Source organism: Arachis ipaensis, chromosome B03, assembly GCF_000816755.2.
Source record: "Arachis ipaensis cultivar K30076 chromosome B03, Araip1.1, whole genome shotgun sequence".
Taxonomy (NCBI): Eukaryota; Viridiplantae; Streptophyta; class Magnoliopsida; order Fabales; family Fabaceae; genus Arachis; species Arachis ipaensis.
This window is the reverse complement of record NC_029787.2, coordinates 108,076,771-108,092,742: the sequence shown is the minus strand read 5'-3', so window position 1 is coordinate 108,092,742 and position 15,972 is coordinate 108,076,771. Positions and strand designations below refer to the sequence as shown.

General features: G+C 37.2%; 1 protein-coding gene across 1 annotated transcript in view; it reads left to right on the top strand.

Annotated features, from left to right (window-relative positions):
• Positions 1 to 1,694, top strand: part of LOC107630851 (sialyltransferase-like protein 2) — a 4,869-nt gene extending 3,175 nt beyond the window's left edge. The window contains 4 exon segments of the mRNA XM_016334115.2: positions 3 to 79; positions 175 to 256; positions 524 to 633; positions 1,177 to 1,694. Coding sequence (XP_016189601.1) covers positions 3 to 79; positions 175 to 256; positions 524 to 633; positions 1,177 to 1,375 — 468 coding nt within the window. The 3' untranslated portion in view covers positions 1,376 to 1,694.

Sequence of the window (15,972 nt, the reverse complement as noted above, 5' to 3'; positions counted from 1 at the left end):
AGGCTCTTGAATTTGCACTCTCTATGTGTGATTCAGTGGATATGTATGGTTTCACTGTGGATCCTGGGTATAAAGAATGGTATAATATTTTCTTTTGGCAATTATATTACGGTTAATGTATCTTTCCTATTTATATGAATTCTTGAGCAAAAGTCTTCCTTTTTTATTTTGTAGGACAAGATATTTCTCTGAATCTCGTCAAGGCCATACCCCATTGCACGGTAGAGCTTACTACCAAATGATGGAATGCTTGGGAGTAAGTATAATATACTTGTTACTGCACATGGAATTAACTTAGAATTTATAAATTTTACTACTATGAGATGATGTTTTGACATTGTTGAGGTCTTTTGCTCAACTCATGCTAATGAGTAATGACTTTCCTTTGGTGCCACGGAAACCTTGGAATTTCCTCATTATTATGTTAAATGTTCACTTCGTGCTTGTTGGTGCTGAGAGCATGATCACCTTTGTTTTATGTTTTTCAAATCTTGACTTTATCTACATGTTTCCATTGTCAAAGCTTATCAAAATCCATTCTCCCATGCGAGCTGATCCAAACCGTGTTGTAAAATGGGTTCCAAGCAACCACATGATAAGGGATGCCAGGATTGCCTCAGAGAAGTTATTGGGGTAAATGATATATTTTAATTTTTCCTAATATTTATCCTCTCTTCTCAGGGGTCTTGATGTATAATTGTAGTGGCATGTATTTTATGATATATTGGCATGTGCTCTTATGAAAAAGATGAAAGTAGCTTGTTCCAAATAGATAATGAGTAATGTTGTATCATACAAATGTGCCAAACAAGATGCCTAACACACTAACAAAAAAAAGTTGGGCTCTTTAATCACTCTCCAATCCATTAATTATAGAGCCCTAAAATTCCCATATTTCTTTGTTAAGGTGTTAGAAATGCTGTTAGGAACATTTCTTTGTAGATTCTGCATTTCTCAAGGATAAATTAGTATTTTGTTGACCATATTATGAGTAGAGAAGTTGGGGATAATAAATCTAAATTTTATATACTTTATATTCATCATGATTACCTCCTGCAATTCTCTAGAAAGAGACATATTGCATATCTTTTACAGTAGAAATGTTGAGGTTGACATTGTGAATGGAGACTGATTATACTGACTAGTGTGATTTTCTTGATTTTGTGATTTCTGCAGGAGAGTTGGAGCAGGATCTGGAAATCCATTGAGTGCATGTTCCATTATTAAGAGGCAAGTTAAAAGAAATCCAGATACAATTTCAAAGCTCAGAAAGGCAGCACAGGATCATATGAGGTATGTGAAGAGCACAACCATGTATCCTCTAGAGCATAATCCTGGACATGGGTTACTATGCACCGTGCCTTCTGCCAAGTGATTGGAATGTCGAAAGGTTTTTTGCGTTCGGCTCCTTCTGTTGGAAATCATCTAACCAGTGATTTATCAATTATCTGTTCATTTCTGCAAAATATGTGTTAAGTACATAGAAAAATGGCAATGAAGCTTCATTCTCCTCATCAATCTCTCATATTCATTCCATATTCCTTTCTCTTCCCCTCATTTTGTTTTGAAACTGTTAGACGACTTGCATTTCTTTAGAGTGAAAGATGATAACAGCTACGACAATTTTGTTGCGTTTGTACTCTGCTTAGTTGAACTATAATGAGATGAGCTATAATGAATAACTTTTTTCTTTACTTTTCTTTTTTACCTTAAAAAGAATTTTAATGCATCTTTTAGACAATGAACTCTTTCTTTGTATATAGAATAATTACCCAGATAAGTTTTTGAGGTTTTTACTTTTTAGAATAAGACATTTTAGTCCTCTAACTTTTGAAATACACAAAAACTTCTCCACTTGTAATTTTGGTAGATAAACAGTTCCTGGCTTTGTTTCTCCGTCGATGACAAACAGAAAATACTGATATGAAGGCCTAAACTAGCATACGTGGCAATCAGTTGTCCACATGTGCAAACAAAACAAATTAGTTCCTAGGCCTTGTTATAAAACTACGTTGTTTTTAGAGACGCTCCATTTTAAACTTGAGCTGGCCACTATACCTCGGCCACAGATCCCTAAAAACTCGGCCACAATGTTAACAGCTATATCACGTATAACTAAACAACCGAGTAAACTGGCAGTAGACTCGTTCAAACTACGCTGAAGCATAATGGAAAATCAAATACAAAAGAGAAAGTTACAAAAGATCTTCAACGAATATCTCGAACAATCAAAACCATGCGAGCAAGCTCACCTTTACTCATTATATAAGGAAGGAAGAACGAACAGAAAGGGGTAGAACATAAAAAACATATAAAGAGCAAGATTTAGATATTATTATTGTACTTGATATTTATTGCACTGACTTGAGCGTCAGAGTACTTTTTGTAGGTACGCACCTCGTCGTGTTCTGTGGAGGTCGACGTATAATTCACCTAGAGGAAGACCTATGTCTATTGAAGGGCAACATACTTCAGCTATTACTTCAAGGACGGAATATTTGGCTCCCATCATGGGCCAGAAAATACATCTAACCCCACTGTTATTGTTTATGTCCTCTTATTTTTATTTTCCTTTTATAGGTGCTATTGTGATGGTTGAGAATGGAGTTCCACAACTATCACAATCCGAGCTACTAGCTAAAAACGCAGAACTCCTAGCTTAACGTCAAAATGACAAACAGGAGGAAGGAACTCGAAAGAACACAAACAACCTCGACTAGAATGGCAAGCACTCCTCGGACACACAGCCCAAGGAGACGTATGAGGGGTTGGGTGATCCCCACATCCATGTCACCAAATTCCAATCGATGATGTTTTTGAATAGTGCCTCTGATCCTATACTTTGCCGATTTTTTCCAACTTTTTTAGATAGTGTTGCTTTATTATGGTTTTTCGGTTTGCCTGCAGGTTCCATTTCGAGTTTTGAAGAGTTAGCCGAAGCCTTTAATAACCATTTCGCTGCCTAAAAAATATGTGCGTGGCTCGGATTATCTTAGCACTATTAAACAAGGACATCATGAAAGCTTGAAGGATTATGTGACAAGGTTCGCGAAACCGGCTATAGAGAATTAGAGATACCTGATCTTAACCCCACCGTGCATCTACATGCACTAAAAAGTGGACTACGTCCGGAAAAGTTTCAAGAAACCATAGCGGTGACCAAGTCGAAGACTTTAACAGAATTCCGAGAAAATGCTATAGATCAAATGGAGATTGAGGAGTTTCGTGAAGCTCAGAGATCAGAGAAACAACAACCTCGACGAGAAGAGGAAAGGCATCATAGAGTCCACAATAATAAAGACGTCAAGAAGCCATTCAAACTAACTCCCAAGTTCGATACCTACACTCAGTTCAACACCAAACGAGAAGGTATCATAAAAGATATTCTTCATGCTAAAATGATCAAACCACCAAACAGAGTGGGGACATATCAAGACCAAAAGTATGTGGATAAGACAACACCGTGCCCTCCATAAAAAATTCGGCCATATGACCGATGAGTGCATTGTAGTAAAGGACTTGTTAGAAAGATTAGCTCGGTAAGGACTTCTGGACAAGTATGTGAATGGATGATGAATACGAAAGGAGGAACCTTCGTTTCAACTCACGCAGGAAACAAATCATCAACCTTCCACAGGCAAAGACAAGAACAAATGGATGGGCTCCAATCAACCACTACAACCCCAATAAATCATCAATCTTAAATTGTATTTCAGGAGGTTTTGCAGGTGGTGGCACTACAAATGCAGTCAGGAAACGAAATTACCGAACTATGTTGGCAGTTGAAGGAACCATTAACACAAAAATGGCAAACCTCGGCACAATGGCGATAACCTTTACTGAATTTGACTTTTGTTCCCAAAGTCTGAACCTTGACGATCCTATAGTAATCTCTATCCAAGTTGGTGACCTATTGGTAAGAAAGGTCTTATTAGACCCAAGTAGTAGTACCGATGTTTTATTCTAATCTACTTTTCAAAAAATGAAATTATGTGACAAGGCCATGCAGCCTCATCTAGGGAATTAGTAGGGTTCTCTAGAGAAAGGGTGTATGTCCTAAGGTATGTTTGGTAAAAACTACGATGGGTGATTACCCTCAATCAAAGATGGTAGACATTTAATATTTAGTGGTAGATTGCACTAGTCCATATAATATTATTCTTGGTAGACCGTCTTTGAATTCTTTTGGTTCAATAGTACCCACCGTGCATCTGTGTGTTAAGTTTCATGTGCAGGATGACTTAATCGCAACAGTATACGCTAGCCATAAAGAAGCTCAAAAGTGTTACAATGCAAGCCTCAAACAAAGCTCGGTCAAACATAACCCCCTTGAACACGTGCATGCAGTGTATAACTCGGAAGAACTATCGTTGCTGTCTGAACTGGACCCACGGTCGGACCTCTGAGAAAGAACTCTTCCAATGGATGATGTTGAAAAGGTACCACTAACCAATAATACAAATTACTTTACATATGTTGGTCATGCTCTTTCAGCAGATGCTCGGCTACAATTAATCTTCTTGTTGAGAAACAACATCGACCTTTTTGCATGGATTCCAGCGGACATGCTGAGCATTGATCCCAATATCATAAGCCACAAATTAGCAATTGATCCTGCCATCATACCTATAGCACAGAAAAAGCACAACATGCGAACAGATAAGAATGCAGTGTTGCTAGAAAAAACCATGAAATTACTTGCTGCAGGTTTTATCCAAGAAATCAGGTTCACAATCTGGCTATCAAACATGGTAATGGTAAGAAAAAATCTAAGGTAAATAGCGCATGTGCGTCGACTTTACTAACCTCAATAAATCATGCCCTAAAGATGCATATCCCTTACCACGTATTGATAAGCTCGTGGACAATACATCTGGTTTTAATAGCTTGAGCTTCATGGATGCATATTTTGACTATAACCAAGTCCTAATGCATCCCGATGATCAAGATAAAACAGTTTTTATCACTTAATTTGGTAATTTTTGCTATAAGGTCATGTCATTTGGCCTTAAGAACGCAGGTGCAACATACCAGCGCTTAATGGCCAAAGTTCTCCAATGGCAGATTGGATAGAATCTTGAGGTCTATGTAGACGACATGGTGGCAAAAACGCCACATGGAGAGTCACATTGCTCAGACATGACCAAGATATTTAGTTAGCTCTGACGTTACAACATGTGATTGAATCCTGAAAAATGTGCATTCTGTGTTCAAGGAGGAAAATTCTTCGGTTTCATGTTAACTTTCCAAGGTATTGAAGCAAATCCAAAGAAGTTCAGTGTCATTCTCCAAATGACAATTTCAAAGAACATCAAGGAAGTTTAACAATTAACAAGACGATTAGCTGCACTGTCACGATTCCAGCAATCGCAAACCGATCTTACCATTTTTTTCCAAACAGTAAGTAAGGGTAAACAATTTCAATGGAACAAGAATTGTTAAAAGTCTTTCCAAGAGCTGAAAGCAATCCTAGTAGCACCTCCAAGACTTCACAGACCTGAGAATGGTAAACCTTTATATTTATATTTATCTGTTTCTAACCATGCTATAAGCTCGTCCCTTATTATAAAAATAGGTAAAGCGTAAAGACCGGTATTTTTCGTCAGTAAAATCCTACAACTAGCCGAGCAAAGGTATCCAAAGGTGGAACAACTAGCACTAGCATTGATGACCACAGCCAGGCAATTGTGACACTACTTTCAGAGCCACACTATTATAGTTCGAACTGACCAACCACTTCGGAAAATTTTAACTAAACCAGAGATAGCGGGCAGACTCATCAAATGGTCCATTGAACTCTCCGAATTTGACGTACAATATCAACCCAGAATGGCTTTGAAATCCCAAGTATTGGCTGATTTCATATCAGTATTCACTGGTCCTAACTTGCAAATCGGGACACCCATTTGGAGCTTGCATGTAGACGGCGCATCAAATAGCAAAGGTTGTGGAGCAGGGATCTTTTTCGACGATGTAGACATGGTAGTCAAACAATCATTGCAATTTTCTTTCCCTGCAAGCAATAACCAAGCAGAATACGAGGCCCTACTTGCAGGACTCAAACTAGCACACAACTTGGATATTACTCACTTAAAAGTCTACTGTGACTCCTTATTGGTTGTCCAACAGATAAATGAAACTTTCCATGTATGAGAATCTTTACTTGAAAAATATTGGATCGTAGCACAAAAACTCATTTCAAAATTTACCCTATTTGAGATTATTCACATAACTAGAGAGCACAACAGTAGAGCTAACACCTTATCTAAATTAGCAACTACTAGAAAGCACTTACAGTCACCAACCTTATCTGAACTGACGCTAGAGAGACCTAGCGTAAGCCTAACTTGTGTATTAAGTGTCATACAGGACGAAGATTGGAGGTCGCCTTTTATTAAGTACATCCGAGAAGGAATCATTCCAAACACCGAAAACAACCCAAGGTTGTTCAAAGAAGGGCAAGCTTTTATACAATTATAGGCAATGACCTATATAGAAGGGAATTTTCACGTCCACTACTTAAATGCCTCAATAAAGAGGATTCTATCTAGCAATGTCTGAAGTCCATGAAGGGGTGTACGGGAGCCACATCGGTGGACAAAGTTTAGCAGCCAAAATTTTGCGTGCAAGGTACTATTGCCCTCGATAAAGACAGATTGCATCCTTGTGGTACAAAAATGTGACTATTGCCAGAAACATGCCACCATTATCCACACACCATTATCCTCAGAGCTTTTCTGATAGCACCAGGACAAGTAAAGTTCTTATTGGTGTCAACAGATTATTTTTTCAAGTGGATTGAAGCTTAACCACTCGCTAGAATAACAACAGAAAAGGTACAATCATTCTTATGGAAACACATTATATGTTGCTTTGGTATTCCTAGTGAAATCGTCTCTGATAATGGTTGGCAATTCACTAATACTAATATCTCTATTTTTCTACTGAATTTTAACATTAAACACCATTTCAATTCCATTGAACATCCACAAATAAATGGACAAGCAGAAGAAGCTAATAGAATTATGCTACAAGCCTTAAGGAAAAAGTTCGCCGATGCCAAAGGGCAATGTGCAAAACTTATCCCTGAAATACTATGGAGTTATAACACAACTGTGCATTCCACCATTGGTGAAACCCCGTTCCGGTTGGTATACGGCACCGAAGCAATGATCCCCGTGGAGATTGCACATTCCTTGTTAAGAACCGAGTTATATGACAATCATAGGAACATGAAGGTCCGATCTCCTGAGCTTGATCTGCTCTAAGGAGTTAGAGAGGAGGCCACCCTAAGACAAAAAGCAATGCAACAACTTATAAAACAGAAATACAATAAGAATGTCATTCTCAGAGAATTCCAACACAGTGACCTTGTTCTCAGGCGAATAGAAGACGCGTGGAAACCATCTAGACACGGCAAGCTAATCGCAACTTAGGAGGGGCCATATCGAATCACAAAAGTCCTCAAAAATGGGGCTTACACACTTCAAATCTTAAGCAGAAACATTGTCTGGATACTTGGAACATCTCTTCACTAAAATTGTATCAAAGTTAATAATGTAAGCTTGGCGAATGAAGGTACTCCTTTTCCTACTCATGAGTTTTTTTCCCACAATGGCTTTTGCTCAGAGAGATTTTAATGAGGCCGGACACTTGCGAAATTAATTCCATGTTACTTTTACTCAATATTTTATACATCACATACTTATTTTTTTATCATTTCCACTTTTCTTATCAATAAGCGCCAAACATCAAAATCAACCTAAAGCAATTTATCAACTAAACTCTATATCAAATTGTCGCAAACCAAACAAATCAAACTAATCGAGCTTCATACTCAGCTCATGTTCATATCACAAAAACAAACCTATATAAATCGGATACATAGCAAAAGCAACGAAAATACAAAAGTCTTATATTCAACCTATCACCATATCATTCTTTCTTCTCGGCAACATCCAAGCTTTTGCCTTCACCCTCACGCATAGTATCGTCATCAACGAGATCTCTATTCAACAAAACTTTGGTGACATCCAGCTTTTCCACATTTATCTTTGGGCAAACTGCCTTATTCTGGGCAACAGCTCGATCAAATCCTTGCGCAAAAGAGTCATAGACCTCGGTTTTCAACTTTCGGATCTGAGTAGCTAGCCTATCTTTCTTAGAACTCAGATCCCTAATATTATCTTCTAAGTTTTGCTGTTGAACCTTCACATTCATCAATTTCGTCTCTTTAGACTTCAAAGAGGAAGTAAACTCGTTAACACTATTTTCTTTTTCCTTTACTGTGGTCATCAGCTCTTCCATCGATATAGCATCTTTCTTCTTTTTCTCTAAAGACAACTCCTGGGTATGACCTATAGCAACCAGACAAGCACCAATCACCTACAACACATATGTCAATATTAGCTAAGCCTATAACCACTTAAAACATATATTAAAACAAAAACTCATACATGTAGATAATGACTAACACCCATAGATCCAACTTCATTGACCAAACTCACATCAGAAGGGAATTGATCAAATTGATTGGCAAGCGTCATAAAAGAAAATAGCTCGAACTACAGTGATCTCACACTATCATCCTCGGCATAACCATGAAGCATTTTTTGCGAAGCATACGACGCCTTCACTTCTTCCAGATTTGGTTCATCACCATCCTTAATGTTAATAAGCTCAACCGACTTTTTCCTTATAGCTGCAATCCCCCTCTTTCTCTTAGGCCTCGATATCAACTTTGATTACACGACCTCCGCTCTAGATTCCTTCTCTATGATAGTAGTTGACCCTTCCTTCTCATTCTTCTTCTTCCGATTCAGAAACGCTTTTAGTCCAGCCGTGGTTATGGTTGACACCTTATCACCTACATCACAATCGAAAGAAACCAATAAATTCTTTACCTCATTATCAAATAAAATTTCACAAAAATCTATCATTATCTATGTGGTCCAACATTGCTTGTTTATCACTTTCAAGCTTTAACATTTCACTAACAGATAATACCTTATAGACATTTCAGACACCAAGAACTCTATTACCAACTCATCATCTGTACATCTATCCTTCACATCCAAGATTTGATTAGGTTCAGATGACCAGAAAAGAGGAAACCTCTCCTCCAAGAACTCATTCACATAAAAAGAAAATTCATCCATGACACTCTCACCTTCACAAACATTACCTTAAAATCCTTGAACAAGGACTTGTATAGTCCGAATATAGACCTCCTCGGATGACTGCTTAAGTTTACCCATAACCCTCTCCTAACCCCTTTAGCCTGAAACAAACAGAAAAAGAGTCTCAATGAAGGAGGGCGCTCCAAAATATTCATCAGGTTCTGAAAGCCCTAACGAAACCCTAGGAATTAGGGTGTAATTAAGTCAAAGAACAGTTCAGCCAGTATAGCACTCCATATTGAAAGTCGATAAACGGGAGTCTCACACCCAACTCAGTCAATAAGCAACTATACAAATAAAAATATGACCAATCATCTCGTTTCTCAAAAACACGATCCCTTTCCTCACATGGCAGAAACTATATTTTTACCTCTTCTCCTTCTTTCACCTATACATCTGATCCCAACACAATAACAGATTCTACATCACTAAACCTTGACACTCTACTTTTTACATCTTCATCTACCCACTGTGCTGGAAGCGTGCGAGTAGTCACGCGTACGCATAACCGATGCTCACGCGTTAGAATGCATTTTTGCCATCCACCCGTACGCGTGGTCTACGCTTACGCGTCGCATGGCTATTTCAGTTTTCATGTGCACGCGTGATGCATGCGCACGCGTCGCGCCCGTTTCTTGTTCTCTTATTATTTCTTCTTCTTTATTCCTCCTTTCTTACTTTCTTCTTCTTCATTTCTTTAACTTCTCATCCTTATTCTCTTTCATTCTATTTTACTTAATTTATTTGCATACTTTCATTCATTGTATTTTAATCTTGTGCATGTTTTATTTTCTTTTCTAACTTTATCATTTTACCATTGGTGTTAAATGTTCTTATTCTACTGTTGCATCATTTCTTGCATTATTTTGGTGCTTCGTGACCTGTTTTATATTATTGGGTGATATTATTTATAGGTCAATGCTACTTCTTTATGATACTTATATTTCCTTGCATTGATATGAACTTATATTGTCTTTCATTACCCACTATCTCTCCCCTATTGTTGCAATTTTCGCACTATTGATATGCCATTTGCTTCTACTGTTTTCTCACTTGCATGTTGTAGCTACCATGTAGTTGAGACCCTCATTATTTTGCATTAACCCACCCATATTTTATTTGTTTCTTATCTTTGTTTCTGGGTTACTTTTCTTTCTTTTTCTCTTCTTTCAGGATGGCCACCGAGAAGGGAAAGGAAAAGCTTCTCAATGAGGTAACAGACAAGTCCATCTGCACAGCCTTTGGAGAAAAGTATCAGTTGTAGCCACCCGTCCACATGCACATCTTTGCATGCACCGAGGACGGTGCAATATTTAAGTGTGGGGAGGTCGATACCGACTTCCGTGGGTTAGTTATTTCCTTCTCAACACCAATGTTTAATTTTCTTTGTTAAATTAGCTGTTACATTTGCATGTTTGATTGCATGTTTGTTTGATTTTGTACATATTTTACCACTATTTGGTTGAAGTAATATTTTCTTTTCCAAGAAATTATTTTATAGCATTTCACTAATTTGAATTAAAATTTTTGTTAAACTTGTTTGAAGAATTTTATTTTGGAACATGGTTTTAGAGCTCAAACACACAAAACCTGTGAGATTTTTGAGCTTATTTGATTGGTTGCATTTTAGCAATCAATACTTTGTTTTTAGTGTGTGTTATTCTTTCTAAAATTGTGATATTTGTCTTGCTTAATTCTATATTTCTATTGTTTGATGTATGCATGCACTTATATGATTGAGGCCTTGTTTCACTGAGCTTACATACCCATATGGCCTTAACCTTTTCATTATCCTTTGTAAACCAATGTTGAGCCTTTTAACCCCATTTATTCTTTACTTTAGCTCATCACTAACTCTAAGCGGAAAACAATAATGTCCTTAATTTGAATCCTTAGTTAGCTTAGACTAGTGAGAGTATTCATGATTTAAGTATGGAAAAGTTGGGTTTGCCAATATTTGGTTTGAGAATTGGGTGTTCCATATTCCTGTGAAAATGTGCAAAACAATAATTGAGCACATATTATTGCATTCAATAATTTAATCATATGCATTGAGGAAAACAAAAGAAAAGAAAAGAAAAATAAAAAAAAGGAGAAAAAGAAAAGAAAAAGAGCAAATAATAAAAAGGAGACAAAATGCCCCAAAGTAAATGGTGATAGCAATGCATATGTACTGTACTCAAATTAGGATGCATGAATATGTGAAAAATATGATTAATGGATAGTTAAGTTTTGTATTGTGATTACATGGATTGTCCTAAGTTAGGTGGGAAGTTTGGGTTAATTAAGGATTCAGATTTTAGTCCACTTGACCAAATACAATCCTACCTTGACCCTAACCCCATTACAATCTTTAAAAGACCTCTTGATATGTGTATTTGTGCATTAAATTTTTGTTGATTGGTAGAAGAAGAGAAAGCCTTAGAAAGCAAGTTTAGTAGATAATTGAGAGAATCGAACCTTAAACACTTGAGTGATTAGAGTGTATACACTTCCAGTGAGGGTTCGATGCTCGATTCTTTGTTCCCGGCTTTCACGAGCTTTCTTCTTGCAAGTTTATGTGTACTTCATTTTACGATTTGAATTAGTGAAATCTAGTTCATATTTGTCCTTGGAAGATTTATTTACTTTTAACCAAGTAGGAAAAAGCATTTCGCATTTAGTTGCATTCATTTAGATAGGTTGCATTTCATAAATTCTACCATCCCTCTTCACTCTCTTATAGCTTCTCTTGAGCTTAGCATGAGGACATGCTAATGTTTAAGTGTAGGGAGATTTGATGCACCACTATTTCGTGGTACATTTTATGCTAAATTGAGTGGATTTTATCCATTATTCTTACACTTATGCATATAAATTGTATGTTTTATATTTTCCTTCCTAATTCTGTGATTTGATTGAAAACATGCTTCTTTGGCCTTAAAATTGCTAATTATTAATCCTCTCTTATTACCATTCAATGCCGTGATATGTGTGTTAAGTGTTTTCAGGGTTTATAGGGTAGGAATGGCTTAGAGGATGGAAAGGAAGCATGAAAAAGTGGAAGGAACACAAGAAACTGAAGGAATTGTTAAGTTGTCAATCCTGACCTCTTCGTACTAAATCGATCATAACTTGAGCTACAGAGGTCCAAATGAGGCGGTTTTAGTTGTGTTGGAAAGCTAACATTTGGGGCTTCGAAATGATATGCAATTTGCCATAGTTGTCTTGTAGTTAGGTGACGCGTATGCGTGGATGACGCGTACACGTGACTAGGATTTCGTTCAGCGACGCGTACGCATGGTTGACGCGTACGCATGATGAGCGCCACGTGCTGCAGATATCAGAATTCACTGGGGGCGATTTCTGGGCTATTTTTGGCCCAGTTTCAAGCCCAAAAACACAAATTAGAGGCTGCAGAGTGGGGAATCATTCATTCAACATCTCATTATTCACACACTAGGTTTTAGATGTAGTTTTCTGGAGAGAAAGACTCTCTCCTCTCTCTAGGTTTTAGGGTTTTTAGGTTTAGTTTTTCTCAATTTCAAATTTTTACTTTGCTTTAATTTAGTTTCTCTTCTACTCTTATTTGTTCTAGCATTCTAGTTTATTTATTTCCTTTGTTGATTACTTTATGTTGCCAATTTAGTTTATGAATTCTTCATGTTAGATTTGATTTCCCTTTTAATGCAATTTGAGGTATTTTATGTTTATTGCTTCTTCTGTTATTTGTTATCATTGATTTGCAATTGTTGGTTCTAGATTTATTATTCCTTGTTAATCTTCTATGCTTTTATTTTATGCCCACCAAGTGTTTGATAAAATGCTTGGTTAGATTTTAAGTTAGCTTTTTATGTTCTTAGCTTGGATTGAATAATTTGGAGACTCTTGAGTTGTCAAAGTCTCTTGTTGATTGGTGATTGTGACTAGCTAGTTGGCTTAAGCTTCACTAAATCTAGTCTTTGATTAGGACTTGTGAACTTAAGTTAACTTTACTCACTTGACTTTCCTTCATAGTTAGAGGTTAATTAAGTGAAAGCAAAAGGTAGTTACCATCATAATTGACATTGATAATGAGGATAGGAATTCTGATTCTCAATCCTAGCTAGGGCTTTTCTTAATTGTTAGTTTATTTCCTTGTCATTTAAATTCCTTGTTCAACATTTAAAAACCCAAAAGGATACTTTTTGATAACCAATAATAAATACACTTTCCTGCAATTCCTTGAGAGACTACCCGAGGTTTAAATACTTCGGTTTATTTTTATTGGGTTTGCTTTGGTGACAAACAAATTAAATTTGATTGAGGTTTAATTGTCGGTTTAGATCTATACTTGCAACGCAATTATTTTTGTGAAATTCTTTACCGATGATTTTTTCTCTGTCACCCACTTCACCGTGTTCTATGGAGGTCGACGTATAATTCTCCTAGAGGAAGACCTACGTCTACTAAAGGGTAGCATACTTCGGCTATTACCTCAAGGACGAAACAAAACCCAAAGGCATGCCAACCTATATGCTTTCCCTCATGCTCTCTTTCTCTAATCTCTACAACCCTCTCCTCCAATGGTTCCACTCCCACCCTTCACCTCCTTAACTTATCTTCGACATGTTCTCCGGCTAGACCCAAAATCTCGTCACCCACCTCAACATTTGCAGAATCGTCTTCTCTTCTTCCGGATCTTTTGCTCTCTCCACTATGGTGGCAATAAAGCTTCTTCTTTCCATGAAATTCTCCCTTTGCAAGAACCCAACGCAAGGCTCTAGCTCCGTCTCTTGTTCCTGGTTACCTCCGTTGCCAATATTGTTGCTCTTTTGGACATATTCCAGCGACAGTAAGCATGTGAGGTGCTGGAGCTCACCGGAGATGTCATTGCTACAGGTGGAGAAGACACTAAAAGTGTTTGAGAGGTCAAGAAGTTCCTCATTGAGGATGGGTGAAGTGGGCTTGATGACATTCTTGGAGGCAAGCTCGCCGAGGCAGATGTGTTGAATTGGTTAAGGGTTCAAAATGGAGAGTCTCCAACATGATGTAGTTTTGTAAAAGGGTCCAAGGACTAATTTGTCTTGTATGCACATGTGGATATCTGACTGCCATGTGTACTAGTTCAGGTCTCCATGTCATCATTTTCCATTTGTCATTGACGAAAAATAAAGCTAGAGACTGATTTGTTTGCCAAAGTTAAAAGTGGGAGAGTTTCTTTTGTATTTCAAAAAGTAAGGGCTGGTACATAGTACGTCTGTCATTAAACAGTTTTAAAGCAATTTTTTAGGTCTCCATCTTTCGATGTGTATCAAGGTATCATTCTAGAATTGAAATTGGATATTTATTGTCAAGGTAGAATTTTATAGTACAATCAGTCATCTTTTTGGATTTTTTAAATAAAATATTTTAAATATTTTATTTATAAGTATATGTAATTTGGACACAATTTATGTTTTTATGTCTTATTACTTATCTCATTTACAGTGTAAAAAATCCAATTATGATTATATCTTTATAAACTAAACGAGATAAGTCAAATTTTAAATGCATAAAACGGGTTCAACTGTGATATGTGGGAGTTTATATGCTCAACATATCTGTAAATGAGATATGTGTTAATACAATTTGGGTACAATGTAAATGAGATATTACCATGATTAAATTATTTACACTGTAAACGAGTGATAAACCACTATTTTATGGTTTATCTTGTGCTCAATTGAGTGGTTTTTTTCAAGTCTTTGCACACTTATTCATACAATTTGCATGATTTTACAATTACTTCCCAATTTTGTTTTATGGTTAAAAACTTGCTTCCTAAGCCTTTAAATTGTGAATTTTAATCCCCCTTTATACCATTCGATGCCGTGATCTGTGTGCTAAGTGTTTTCAGGCTATATAGGGCAGGAATGGCTTAGAGGATGGAGAGAAAGCTTGCAAAAATGGAAGGAGCACAAGAAATAAAAAAGATAACCAGCGAGGATCGACGTGCACGCATGGCTCACGCGCGCGCGTGATTTGGAGATTTTCACAGCGACACGTGCGCGTACCTGATGCGCACGCGTGATAAGCGAGGTTGCACAGCGCCGCGTGTGCATACCTGACGCGTACGCATGACACGCGAAGAAGACCATTGACGCGTACGCGTGACTGACGCGTACGTGTGACATGCGCTACGTGCAGAAATCACAGAAGGTGCTGGGGCGATTTTGGGCTGAGTTTGGACCCATTTTTCGGCCCAGAAACACAGACTAGAGCCAGGGGACAAGCAGAGACTCAACACACATTCACTTTTGCATAGTCTTTAGTTTTAGTTTTGAATCTTAGAGAGAAAATACTACTTCCTCTAGGTTTTCTTCACATTCATAGTTTTAGAGTTTTATGCTTTTGATTTGGATATTGAGAAGAGTTACTACCTCCATTGAAGTTTCCATTGTTCTAGTTTGTTTCCTTATTCCCTTACTTTTTAATCACCCATTTACCCTGTTCAGATTTACATATGGATATCTTTGATTTTGGAGTTTATTAATGCAAATAACTATTTTTACCTTTTATTAATTTTCAGTTATTATCTTATTCAGTTTATCATGTCTTCTTTTTATCCCCTTTTATGGTTTATGAAAATGGCATTCATGTCAATGGAGTAGACTCCCAACTTGACTTGGGAGTTGATTAAAAGGAGACCCTTGAGTTGGAATACTCAAGTGTGATTGGAAATTGGAAGTTGTTGGCTGGCTCTCTAGTCACTAACGCTAATCCTTCTATAGGAGAGGAATAGGACTTGTGAATTAGAGTTGGCTCAATTACTTGACTTTCCTTTATTCGGTAA